The following is a 14352-nucleotide window of genomic DNA, read 5'->3' as shown; positions in this document are numbered from 1 at the left end:
TGTAGTTAACTTAGCCTTTCTCTTTCTCAAACACCGCATAACCTTTGTTTTATTTGAATTTATTCTCATCCCATACCTGTCGAACTGAATTTCCACATATTTTAAAAGAATAATCATATATAAGGGGTCTCAAATTTGCCACGATCATTTAAATAGTCTAGAAAGAATGTCAAAATTAACCGAGACAAATTTTTCCCTCAGCAGCCACCCTGGAAGAATGGCCGACTTCAGCAGCTCCGGCGTCGAGGCGTGGCCGTCGTCCACAGCCCTCCCCACCCTCCTCGGCACCGAGGAAGCGTCGGCGCCGAGGCACTTCGCGTGGATCGACTATATGGTGTTCGCGGTGATGCTGGTGTTGTCGGCGCTCATCGGCGTCTACTTTGGGTTCTTCGCTAAGACGAAACAAGACACGGCGGCGCAGTACCTGATGGGCGGGAGGGCTATGGGAATCCTGCCAATTACCATGTCCCTCATCGCCAGGTGAGCGCCGGTCACGGGACGGGTGCTTTCGTAAAGAAATTTCTATGTTAGTCATTATTAGTTACCATTAACTAGCGCCACGCTAGCTAATACCACTTAATAACACACTCTGTTCACTGGGGGGTGCTCCGATACAAATGCTCAGCCCTTTTCTTCAACACATCTCAAATATCACGAAATTCACATATCAGTTCACCCGTTACATTATCAAACATTATGCTTGCCATGATGCCTTCAGACCAGTGTTTCTCCCTTTCCTCCTTAGAGTCCCTCCCCCTTTCCGCGAGCAACCAACTACGGGGTTAGGACACGGGAATTCACACACATTTTGTGCCTTCCGACTTAAGAGTACTCCTCCTCCCCTGTACTGGGGCCTTTTCTCAATTTCCTACTCCTAAAAGCTTTTAATTGACCCTCTCATTTTGTCCTTGTGCCTTCTGAGGACGTTGGATTCTCTCCCTTTTTATTTCTCGCAGCTACATCTCGGGCATAGCGCTCCTGGGCCTCCCCGCCGAGATCTACACATTCGGGACGCAGTACTGGGTCACTGTATTCTCCGAGGTGTTCGTCTGCATGACGATGTCCGTGGCGTACATCCCCGTCTTCTACGACCTCAAGATTACTTCTTCCTACGAGGTGAGCTCAAAGTGGATCCCAAGTCACAGGACGAGAGCCTGCGATTGAATATTCTGATCACAGTTAACTGTTCTTCAACTCAACGCATTCTCTTTTCCACAGTCCTTCATGTGCCTAGCTGAAAAATATTTCCCCGCCAATCTACTCCTTTTGTTTGATTTATAATCAGACGATCCTCTTTTCCCTTTTTCTAATCAGACGATACCTCTCTCGGTCCCTTAATTTTCCCATGTATGTCTGCCAAGGTATTGCAGGTTATTGCCAACATACCTCCTGTTATTTTTTCCCCTTCAGCCATGTTTACTCTCGGGTTTGAATTGGTCCCAGTAAACTTCTCCTTAGCCCTTTAATTCTAGCCGTGACCTCTCTCTTTTGTCTCCGTCTCTGTCCAATAATATACTGAATACTCAGAGTAAATTAATGAAATTTCTGCTTAATTTTAAAATTTACATTTATTTTTGATGTAAGATATGAATCTAAGATACCGATTTTCTTATCGTTCATTTCCTTCCAGTATCTCAAGCATCGGTTCAATAACAGCGTTCGCCTACTTGGATCGACCATCTTCGTGACGAAAATGGTGAGTGTGTGTGGACTCGAAATAACATATGGTTATCAATTTTAATTTCGTATTTATATATATATCTTTAGAAACAATTGAGTAACTTTACAAATATGTACATGCAAACAGACATATTTCTGCGAGTACCCTCAAGCCCACCAAATTGTTGCTTGTCTTGAAATACCCAAATTTCATATCCATACAATAACAGAGGAGGATGTATGAAGTGAACGGTAACTATGGCCGTGTGAATATTATGGGAAGAGTCAACCCTAGCTGTACTCTTATAAATGGGCAAGTGATGGGTGAGGGAAATTAGAGAGGCAAGAGAAAGTAAATAAATAGATCAAATTAAATAAAAATAAAAAGTGAAATAGGGGTGGGGTGGGTTAAAATAGATAACGGTTAAACCAAAATATCATGGCAAAAAACGCTCAGGCTAAGGCGTACTAGATAGCATTGACCCTCGCCTTTATAAAGCACTCACCAGTCTGGGGCTTACGAGAGATCTCTGCACCAGCGGCCCGCCGATCGCGCGTAATAAAATAAAATGGATGAAAATTAATCACACACTCTCTATCTTCGATATACTACAGCATTCATCCTTGCTAGTCTCAAGCACTCACACTGAAACAGAGCTTGCGAGAGAATTCTCTCTGCACCAGTGGCCCACTGACACAGGGTTTCGACAGCAAAGCAGTCCTTTCCAGAGAAGAATGGAAATGGGCCACTGGCGCAGAGAGAAGTCTCTCGCTAGCCCTGGTTGAATGTTAGTGCTTGAGACTAGCAAGGATGAATGCTGTATAGTATATCCAAGTTAGAGAGTGAGCGATTAATTTGCATCCATTTTATTTTATTACGAGTACGTGCGATCAGCGGGCCGTTGGCGCAGATATAATTATCTCATTAGCCCCTGACTGGTGAGTGCTTGATAAGGGTGAGGGTCAGTGCAATCTAGTACACCTTAGACCGAGCGTTTTTTGCTATCATATTTTGATTTAACCGTTTGCTGTTTTGAACACCCTTATATCATTTCATTTTATTTTTATTTAATTGGAGTTATTTATTTATTTACTTTCTGTTTCCTCTCTATTTTCCTCACCCATCCTTTGCCCATTTATAAGAGTACGGCTGGGGTTGACTCTTCCTATAATAGAGGAGGAGGACATTTTTGTATGCACTGCCCTTTTTCTATATTAGGAAAACATTCTATTCTTTGTGTACTCTTCGTAAAGCCAATAATCTTTCTTCCAGTATTCGCATAACTTTTGACCTCAACATGCATTATTCAAGTCTGCCAAGATACACAGTATCATACACTTATTCATTATTCCATCGTTTTGTTTCAGCTTGTAGCAATCCTTGTGATTCTCGTCAAATAACATGGCTGCATCCATTTCGGACGTATTTTTTCTAAAACTTATTCTCTGTTGCCTCATGGAGCTATCCCAGGGAACCCTGTACATCTGTTTAGCCCCGAATTGATGCATGGACTCCACTAATTGTACCTGTCATATCCATGCATCAGTCATGAGTACATTTATGCATGAAACATGAAATATTAATTGTGATCGCACGCTTCTTTCTCACCGTTCTTACTTTTCAACCTTTCACTAAATGACCATTTGTGTGAGAGCATGTATGAGTGACAATTCTTTTATCCTCTGTCATTGACGTACTTTAAACCTCCAATGCCACAAGGTATAAGATTGTTTTCTTTTTTTATACCAAAGGAATACAGTTAGAAATATATTTAACCTGTGAAAATTGGATTATAACATATATGCTTATTCTCATCTTCTCCTTATCAAAATTTGTCAAGGAAAAATTAAATGGTTGCTGTAGTTTTTATTTATGACCGTGTAAAAATGTGAGCTAGGACTTTCTCTATTATGTGATGTTTATAATGGACCTTTGAGTTATAAATCGAGTACAAAGTAGTTCCTTTTACTATTAACCACTATCATTACTATCCTTGAATGTCTAAATCCCTTTGAAGAGCCTTTAAATATCAATTAATGCTATGTTGAGGTGTCTTGTCTGGTCCTGTTAAGATTAAAAATGGTTTTGCTCATGTTGTGACTCGAGCTTTCAATACAGGTTGTATTTAGAAGCTAAGCATTGCTAAACCTGGTTTGCCTGATTCACTGATCACTGACTCCCTTTCCCTTTCCAATGCAGATGCTCTACATTCCAATTGTCATCTACGTTCCTGCTCTGGCATTCAGCCAAGGTGAATATCGTTACGCATTGATATTGAGGAAAGAATGAGTGAGTAATTGAGTGATGGGCTCCATCTTTGATTCCATAGCCTCCTTCTTCTCTAATATTCCTTCTGAAGAAAGTGCAGACACCTACATTGTAAGTGTTGCTTTTTATTTTGTATTTTCTGACATTAGTGAATATTATTTTTGTCACTCATTTATTATATGCACATTATGTCTCAAGCCGCCCAAAGAATAGGATTTCGGAAGGTGCTAAAAATAGGAATCTGTGTTGGCGATGTTTCCCTCGTTCGCCGTGAATCGTTTTCTGCTGATCCATTTTTTCAAATATGGAAATAAGAAAAGTCATTGGGGCAAAATCTGATGAATACCATGATGTGGATGGTGTAATGATTCGAACTTTATTTTATAATTTTCGACATCGAAACTGCGTAGGTGTGCACCGGTGCATTTAGAGGAAGAAAATCTTTTTTATATGCCAAATGAGGACTATTTTCGTGGTTAAATCACTCATCCGGAGCAATACAGACGCACAATACTCTCCATTTATCGTTTGTTCTTTTTGCAAGTAATTGAAGTAAATGATGCCACGTGCATCCCAAAAAAACATGGCAATCCCCTAGTAGGCCGATTTCACCGTCTCCGCCTCATTCGGAGCCGGATTACCTTTAGAAACCCACTGTTTCGACTCTTCCTTTGTCTCTGGATTGTAGTAGAGTATCGATGTTCCTCCCGCAGTTGTGACGTTAGTATCGACGCAGGAACTCAACAGGAATGTGACGGAAAAGAGACAAATCAGCGCCAAGTCGATCACACGACTGTGTTCATTCTCCACTGAGAGCAAACGCAAACCTACTTTGTCAAGATTTTCTGGCACACAATTTTTCGTGCAACATTAAGGAAACTGTACCTGTTATAAGCCTGGCGCCTCAAGTATTTTACGCACTTTTATTCGTCGATCATTGAAATCTGTATGGTCGATTTGTTCGATCATTTCGGAGGAAATCACTTCCACTGCACCTCCCGAAGAATATTCATCTTTTGTGGATGTGCGGCCAAGTTAAAAAGCACTTCCCCAATTATAAACAGTCGCAAACACAGGAGGAGATCTGCCATGAACTTAATTCAACTCGTTTTGATCTCTCTCGGTGTTAAGCCTTTTAAATAGAAGTGTTTAATAACCGCACGACACTCATTTATTGAAGTTTTCTAAATAAACAAAAGTTTGTTGCTTCAAATGACTATGAAAATGGAACCATATGGTGGATATAGCTGAAACTTTAACTGCAGTCTAGTGAGAGATTAGGTTTATTAAAAGCAAACCTTTTTCGATTGCTCAGGCACGTAAACGAGAGCACGTAACTCATATTTATGTTGGCCGTATTAAATTTGTTGAATATTCTTTAATGCATCATTGAATAAATATTCATTTTTTTGGTTTTGAGGCGAGGTGTGACTCTAAAATATCAATATTTAAGGTGAAGCCTTCATGGGTTTCCAAGTGGGTTGGTAGGTCAGATGCCAACTTTTCGATGACTAACTTCGTCATAATTCTCAGGGTATTAACCTGGTCTGTTTTGAGAAGGAAAAATGATTGAATGATTATAAATATTCATTTTCTATTCAAACACTGCTATCTACATGAAGGCCAACAGTCTTGAGCTCTGCGGGACAATATGATTGATGATATTATAAGCATACGTCGCGTTGACTAATAGCTGTGTGATAATGGCCTCAATCGCTTAAATGTTTGGATTGCAATTTCCCAAGACCATCTGATACAAATAATATGGTATCATTAAAATCAAGTTATTAATCATATATATTACATAAATAAATCATCCTAACTGCTAACCACAATCACGGAAGAATGATTCCTGTATTTATTTATCGCCAAACAATTTTGGTCGCACCCAATCCTTGTGCCATTCTGTGTAATTCTGAAATAAATTTTACATTTCATCAATCATGCTGCCGATGATTATGGTGAAAGATGATAATAGAGTGTGCTCATGATTATTGGCCGGCTCTGTAATTCAGCAATGTTTTCAGTTGTGTTGAAAAAAAGATTCTAATGAGTAATGAATGGACACGAATGAGATGAGTTGGAAATGGAGTGAGGTTTGATAATCTTTTAATAAGATCTCCAATCAGTTTCCATTTTTAATGATGTAAATATATTCAATTTTGCATAAAGGCAATGACTTGTTCCGAAATCATTCTTTGATAACAATGCCAAAGTGCTTTTTATTGGATGCTACAAATGCCGTTTAAGTCCTGGTGCATTGAATGTGTGCCCTTTCGACTACCTAGGGTACGGCCTCGTTCTTTTCCGTGCCTTGTTAAAAATTGAGGCCCTTTTGAGAGTTTTAGCGTGGGTTTATCACGGTCTCTCCGCTACAGTGCCGTATCCCGCAGTGTCTGCACCGCGTCCCATTCTCGTCTGGCCGGAAGGTATCATGGCGCCCACCCGCACGGCGCTCTTTGATTCGGCAGGTGGCGTGCTTGGGTGGCGATGCGCCCTCGTGCAATGCCGCCGGGGGAATGCAGAACCCTCCACTTACGACGCGATCTCTCGTTCTTCTGTCTCTCTTCCATGTCCGCGGCCACGTGCGCGCAGTGACGGGCTTTAACCTGCACCTCATCACCCCGATCGTCTGCCTCGTCTGCATATTCTACACGACGCTGGTGAGTGGCAGGCCGAGTCGACGCCAGCTCGAGTTGCACTAAATAGTTCATCAGTGTTGGCTGTTCTTACAACACAGATAAACAATGCAAATAAGTTATTTTATCTTCTCTCTGAACATTATACGCGGCATGTAATTTATTTTGTGGTTATTGGCACACCAGAATTGGCTACAAAGACATTTTACACTAGCACAATAGTGGAGCATAGAAACACAACAGTTAGGTCGTTACAAAATAGTAATGAGTTATAGCGCACAATAAATCATTCATCGATGTAACGTTGACGCATAACAATATAGGTATTGCTTGAAGAGAAGATACTCCAGCACGTACAATTCATGGTGGAATTCATAATTGACAGGGAAGGGAACTGGCGCAATTATCGCTAGATTATTGATAAACGAGTTTTTAGGGCTTTTAGCAGCAGACTGCACGTTATCCGTTCTTAGCTTTCCTCATTTTCGTCTGCTATATTGTTAAATATGAATTCATTTGATTGACAAATTTTTTGCGGCAAATCATCGTCAGCCACTCCTCATCATGAAAAAGCCAAGTTAACTCTTGCGCCAGTCGCCCTCAATTATGAGCATCGGAATAAAATTAAGGTTATCGTTTGTAATAAAAATAATTAATTCAGCTGAATGTATCTTTAAAATGGATAAAATCGTTTATGTAAGCTAAGATATAATTAAATAAGGAAATTATTGTATTATCAAATATATCATTAGATCTAAAACGATCGATAAATGACGACATCCTTAAGAATATTTCTAATTATCGCGTTAACGTTTGAGTTTGAAACAGAAGATTACATAATTGAATGTGAATATTAGAGTTACACATATGACCGTAGTCCATGACCATTGCCTTAGTAATTCGTGTGATCAAATTCTCTGGCAGAGAGAAGCAGGATTGAAACCTCTAATGGAGATGGAAGGAGTACATTTATACTTATATAATGGTATACCCAGAATATATGACTTGATATATCCAATATACCGGTATATATTAGAAGTCGTTATATCTATCGGTAAAACCGGTTAATTTTTGATGATCGGTCTATTTTCAGAATACTACGTTAGCATTAAAGTTAGGTTTTGAGCTACCCGAACGACTGTTCCTTTAGCGTACACGTATTAGGAGAACGCCCTTTACAATGCAACGCTTTTAGAGTGTTAAAATCATTCACATTGACCGGGATTTGGGCTTTTATCCCGCTCAAGGTGAATGATTTTTACAATCTGAAATTGTTGCACTGTGATGCACATTTAAGGGATAACTCCGTCAAAAGTTACTGCCGCGGTATCCCCAGCAGTTTCTTGGAACGTCCTTTTGTTTTACCCTTATTATTTCTTCCATAATTTCTTTGTAACACCTACTAGCTTTCGTACGGCCGAGATGCTTATACGCATTATGTCTTCCATTAGGCGGTGATTTCTCAATATGTGCTGTGCGTCTTCAGAATACAGAGGCCACAACAAAAGATGGAGAGATTCAAGCAATAAACTGATCTGCGATCTTGGAGTGGTTCACACCCAAAATCCTTTGTTTGACGTAATGTTTTAACACATCTCTCTGCCCTACGCTGTACACGGAATATTGTCATGGTGCATACATCGTCAGCATCCCAAGTGACATCTCCTCACTCCGAGTGAGGCTGAACAAGCGCGAAGTAAAAACGCTCCTGCACTTTATAATTGCACTTCCCCAATAGCCTCTGGATGCAACGTAATTTTCGGTTCGCCTCGCCGCTAAAGTGTTTGCTCCTAGAGAAACGGTCATGGGTAAGAGTGTTTGCATTATTTTCCCTTGAGTAGTAGATTTTCGTTTTATTCTGGCTAAATACACTGACTAGTAACCACAGATAGGCTGAAATAATGGTATAAGATCAAATGGAGAAAATGATTACGTCCGTCCTTGGAACAAAACATTTGACGACGATGGGCATGGAATGTGGTGGTGGGCGAAGGGAGAAATGGGAGTTAGGTCTGGCATTGTGATTTAGGACGCAAGGAATGGCCGAGGTGGGGAAAGCACTATATTTCTCAGGAGAGTATGTTTAATCATAATAAACACTTAGTGTAAGCATCGCAACCAAAGTACTTATGCGTGGAAAATACTAGGAAATTCAAAGAGATATCAGTGAACTATATCATGATTATTATGATTAAGCACCGATTTAGGAATAGCGTAAATAATTAGCAGTTTCTTTGCGGCTAATACGGATTCCTTTCATAAATTAACTCTAATATAGTCAAACCTCTGATTCAAAAGGATGAAGCAGGGAAGTTTAAGGAAGGTTAAGGAAATGGAGTGTAGAAGCTTTGACTGAGAAGAAATAAAAGGAATATCAGTAGGCTGTAGAGAAAATTTTGCATAAGGGTAAGGGAGCTACGAGCGTAAAATAGAGGACAGATTGGAATATATTAAAAAGGGATCTAGGAAACCGAAAACGAAAGTGTAGGAATAGTAAATAGGAAATAGCCAAGGAAACCACGGATTACAGATAGCATGATTAGAAAGAAAGAACAGAGAAGGAAGCGGATGAATATGTATACAGGGTGTGTCCAAAAAAAGCAATTTTTGATTCATAAACATAACAGTTTCAGGTTTAACTTTGTGAAATTCCTTCATTATGAGGGTAAAAAAGAAACTTTACACTTTTACAATAAAGATTTAATATTTCACGACCACGTGATGATGATGAGCGGCATCGAAACTATGGTCGCGAAATATTAAATCTATATTGTGTAAGTGTAACGTTTCTTTTATACCCTCATAATTTTTGATTCGTTGATTTCGAGAAGGCGTTCGATTGAAGAGGATTAGGCAGAATTAGTTAATGTATTGAAGAAAATAGGAGTACAGTAGAGGGATTGGAGACTTATCCGCACCCTGAACGTTTTTCAGATCACTCAGTTGCGAGTCTTTTGAGTTGTTGAGTTTGAGTTAGGCTTAGGAGTAGAATAGAATAGGAGAGTTGAAATGTAAAGAAAGAAAAACCACCGAAAAGGTGGTGGTGGGAGGAGACAGATTTGTTGGGACAAATTCGAAGGAGGCAAGATCATGGATGCCAGAGATCAGATTGGGGATTATAGTGTGGGGTTGGATCATAGTTTTAATAGGTTTATCAGAGTAGTTTCGGTGGTTCTCTCGATTAATATTCATGGCTCTTAATCACCCGATTCCAGCACGCGATACTCTTATACCTCCCAAATTTATTGCAACGAAATCTTCAAGTCCGGTTCATGACTGCAGCCTATATCGTGTTGCCTGGTATGGGCGCATCCCCTGCCTTGCGCACCATACGAATGAATTTGAAAGTATCACGTGTAGGTATGTGCGTCTCAAGCCGCACCACGCCCGTGCCCCTATCTGCCTCTCCATCCAGGGAGGACTCAAGGCCGTGGTGTGGACGGACACCTTGCAGACGGGGGTCATGTTCGGCGGGGTCATCGCCATCCTGGTCGTGGGCACGCAGCGGGCGGGCGGATTGGCGGAGGTGTGGGCGAGGAACGAAGAAAGCGGCCGCGTCGAGTTTTTTGTGTGAGTAGTGCCCCAGGGTAAAATGGGCAAACACCTCGGAATTTAAGGGGCGAGGGAGACGAAACTAAAATCTCTTCTTGTGTCCTTGGTGCAGTGGTGTCGTGTTGAAGGTTGACATCAAGGTGTCATAAAATGGGTGACGTGGTGATTAAATGGATGCAAATGATGATCTCTACCTGTAAGGCAGATTGGCCGCGGCATACCTTCAAAGTGTCCATGATAGGCTCTTCAAAATAAAAGCCTTTTTTATGCACAGGTTTTGATTTAAAGATAACGTTTATGCATTTTAATATTGCATATATACATCGTGATTAAGAAAGACGACGGGAAACCACTACAATTATATTTCCAATACTGCTAGTATGAACTAAACTGATAATGAAGCAGTCAACTACAAGACTCGGCCCAATAAACCGTGTGTCTAGCCAGACCGGTAGAGGCATGGCCTCCACTGTCATCATCTCACGAAATGCTTGCCAAAAGAAAGCAAAATACTACCTTGATCAAAAATTTCCCGGAATTTATTCAGAAAATTAAAAATACAAGTTTATTCATCTAAATCTATATTGTCCCCTTCAAAGTAATCCCCATCGACTGCAACACACTTATGCCAGCGCTTGATCCAATCCTCGAAACATTTTTTATATTCGGTTTTCGGTATGTCCATCAGTGCTTCCTGCGATTTTTCCATTACTTCCTCTCGGCTGCTAAAACGCGTTCCCCGTAATGGTTTTTTAACTCGATTGAACAGAAAGAAGTCACAGGGAGCCAAATCAGGTGAATTCGGTGGCTGTTGGATGGTATTTGTTGCATTTTTCGTCAAAAAATTACGAATAATGATAGCACTGTGCGACGGTGCGTTATCATGGTGCAAAATCCACGAGTTTTCTGCCCACATTTCTGGTCTCTTTCGGCGAATTGCTTCACGCAAACGTCTCATAACGCCCAAATAATACTCTTTGTTTACTGTCTGGCCTTCTGGCAAAAATTCATGATGCACTACACCGTTGTAATCCATGAAAACCGTCAGCATTGCCTTCTTTTTTGACTGAAAACGACGTGGTTTTTTTGGTCTCGGCTCATTTGGTGAACGCCATTCACTTGCCTGATGTCTGGATTGCGTGTCGTACTCATAAACCCACGTCTCGTCTCCAGTAATGATCCTTTTGATGAATGTGGGATCGGATTCAGCCTCGCAAATCATGTCTTTTGCGACGTCAACACGGTCTCTTTTTTGCATGAAATTGAGGTCTTTTGGCATGCTACACGACGGAAACCCAAATCATTAACCACAATGTCTTGGGCGGATCCATAGGCAATGTTCAAGTCCTCCGCTATTTCTCTGATGGTTAATTTGCGGTTATTGACCAACATTTCTTTTACTTTATCAATTTTTTCACCGACTTTCGATGTCGATGGTCTGCCACTGCGTTCATCATCTTCGATTGACTCACGACCACTTCTGAACCGCTCGTGCCACTGGTAAACGACCGTTTTTTTTAGAGAATCGTTGCCGAAACACTTTTCCAACATTTCCAACGTCCGTGCGCCACTAAATCCGTTTTTTACGCAAAATTTAATACAAGTTCGTTGTTGCAAATTTAAATCCATTTCTGCAATTGTAAAAAATCGCCAACACACACAGAGATAGATGTACTCTTGGCTACGTAACTTTTGCAAATGTCAAGTTATGACACTAAGATTTAAAGGGAATATCAACAACAGATGTACCAATTTAACAAAAAAAACAGAACTCAAATCGGAACGATGGGAGCGCCACACGGTGGTTATTCCGGGAACTTTTTGATCAAGGTAGTATGTAGCTCAGAGGATACAGAAGAGGATCGAAGTAGTGAGAATCGGGACTTGAAATGTTAGGGCGATGTTACGAGTAGGAAAATTAGTATATATAAATTGAGGTACGGATGGAGAGGAAATAAAGATCTTTTAGGGCTGTGTGAAGTGGGATGGAAAGTTGGCAGGGATTATGCAGTGATAGTTGTTGAGCAATAGACGGTGGACGGGAAGAGACCCAGCGAGGGGTGGAAATTATATTGAAGGAATTGATAGGAAGAAGCGTGGTAAAAATGAAGCGAGCGACTAATTGGATACTAACAGTAGAAGTAACAGCTGAACCAACGAGTATGGTCATTGTTTAGGTCTACGTGCCATCAAGCAATCATAAGAAGGAAGAATTCGACGGGGCATACGATCAGAGGACATAATGTGTGTTCTTGAAGAGGGTAATTATTAAGGGGGTAATTGATCCAAAATTGCTACGAAACAATGATATGATATTTTTCACCAACAGCAGATACGAATAGGAAGGGGTAGCGAACCTATGGCATGCGTGGGCAAAGTGGCACACAGAGCCATTATTTTGGCACGCAAAGCTGGGAGGGGGCTACGGGCAATCCCACGGTAAATACTCAATGGTTGGCACCTGAGTCAAACTACTGCATCGTCAGCAAATAAACGTATCTTACTAATGACTACGGAGTCAATGTCGTTAGCGTAAAGTTGGAATAAATGAGGCCTGATAACACTTCCCTGGGGAACGCGTGAAGTCAATTCTACTGCATTTGAGCTGACTCCATCGATCACTACTCATTGTAATCGACCATTCAATTCGTTAAATAAAGATATTTTTCTCCATGCCATATGCTTCCAGCTTCGTGAGTAGTTTACTATGAAGTACTTTGTCGAAGGCTTTCCAAAAATCTATAAAAATTGCGTCCACTGGAGCATTGCTCTATCCCGAAATAAGAATAGCATGAAAATAAAGCGCAAGCTGTCTTTCTAAAGATATACCTTTTCGGACACTGTGCTGATTTTTCATTAATAGCTCCTGGCCATCGAGGTGTCTCACAATCGAACTAGCAATTATACTCCATAACCTTGCACGAAATGGATGTGAGGGAAATAGGTCTGTAGTTTCTCGGTTCCTTCTTGTCTCCGTTTTTAAATTTTTGTGTTACGTTAATCATTTTCCGATCTCTGGGTAACTTGTGATCTTTCAGCGACTTCATAAATATGATTTCCCGATGCGGTGAAATTTCCGAAGCTATATTTTTAAATATACGAGCGAATTAAAAATTTAGCGAAGAAGAACTATGGGTACAGTGAAGTTTAATTATTTTGATAACGTTCCAATAATCATGAAGATAAAAGCTTACGTAATGGAACGATGATAGATAAGTGCAACTCATCAGATTACACAAACGATAAAGTGTAAGGAATACCCCAAGTAAACAAGAAAACCTTCTCAGTTGAATTCAAGGACAAATTGAATGGAGTGATAACATTTATAGAGTGACGATGAAGTTCATAGGTTTCAGAGCAGAACTCGATGCACATAGAATACATGATAGCATCAAGACATCAAGCAAAATGGTGTAAAATAGTGCTACAAATGACTGCTCAAATGGCTACAGAAAATATTTGATCACCAATAAATTTGTGTACTGCAAAGCAAGGATGTGGAAATTTTACAGGGGAAGAGTGGATTTGGTGCACTATACAAGAAGGTTGAAACATTATCGGGAAATAAGAAGGGAATATCTGTGTTAACAATAAAAGAAAAGTAGGGGAAAATTCTTGTCTAACCTGGAAAGATCCAATGGAGATGGAAGGAATATATAGCTGAGGTCCAGACTTCCTCGACGGTGAGATAGAAAGTGTATGAAGGGAAATTAAATTAAATAAGGCCGTAGAGGTAGAAAAATTACCGCGAAACTACTGAAAGGCTTATGAAAATATGGGAGGTAGAGTCTTGATGTACTATTTCATAATGGGATAGGAATTGGGCCGGAAGACTTTATCAGATCACTAGTAGTTCCTATTCCAATAAAGGTAAAGGCTACTTCATATGATGACTACAGGACAATAAGTTTTCTATCCCACGCAGCTAAAGTGCTTCTCAGGATCATCAACAAGGGGATAAAGAGAAGGGCAAAGGATTACTTAGGGGATAATCAGTTTGGGTTTACGGAGGGGAGAGGCACTCGTGATGCCATTGCTGTAATGAGATCACTAATGTAGAGGAATATAGCATACAATCAGGACGTAATTGCCTGTTTTGCAGATAATGGAAAGGTGTTAATAGAGTGAATTGGGAAAGACTAATGAGTATATTGCAAAAAATAGGAATAGATTGTAGAGACAGGAGGCTAATCCGCAATCTGTACATGTCTCGGACTACTTAGGTGCAAGTGG

The 14352-nt window shown here is 40.4% G+C and overlaps 1 protein-coding gene across 1 annotated transcript in view; it reads left to right on the top strand.

Annotated features, from left to right (window-relative positions):
* LOC139694978 (sodium-coupled monocarboxylate transporter 1-like) overlaps positions 1 to 14352 on the top strand; it is a 44908-nt gene that overhangs the window by 13985 nt on the left and 16571 nt on the right. The window contains exons 2-7 of the mRNA XM_071593534.1: positions 202 to 480; positions 957 to 1116; positions 1631 to 1696; positions 3860 to 3911; positions 6524 to 6591; positions 9983 to 10137. Coding sequence (XP_071449635.1) covers positions 218 to 480; positions 957 to 1116; positions 1631 to 1696; positions 3860 to 3911; positions 6524 to 6591; positions 9983 to 10137 — 764 coding nt within the window. The 5' untranslated portion in view covers positions 202 to 217. The remainder of the gene's footprint in view (positions 1 to 201; positions 481 to 956; positions 1117 to 1630; positions 1697 to 3859; positions 3912 to 6523; positions 6592 to 9982; positions 10138 to 14352) is intronic.

The sequence above is a fragment of the Hetaerina americana genome, unplaced genomic scaffold, assembly GCF_022747635.1.
Source record: "Hetaerina americana unplaced genomic scaffold, ioHetAmer1.1.p SCAF_6, whole genome shotgun sequence".
In the NCBI taxonomy this organism is placed as follows: domain Eukaryota; kingdom Metazoa; phylum Arthropoda; class Insecta; order Odonata; family Calopterygidae; genus Hetaerina; species Hetaerina americana.
The sequence above is the reverse complement of the archived record's forward strand: the minus strand, read 5'-3'. Positions and strand labels throughout refer to the sequence as shown.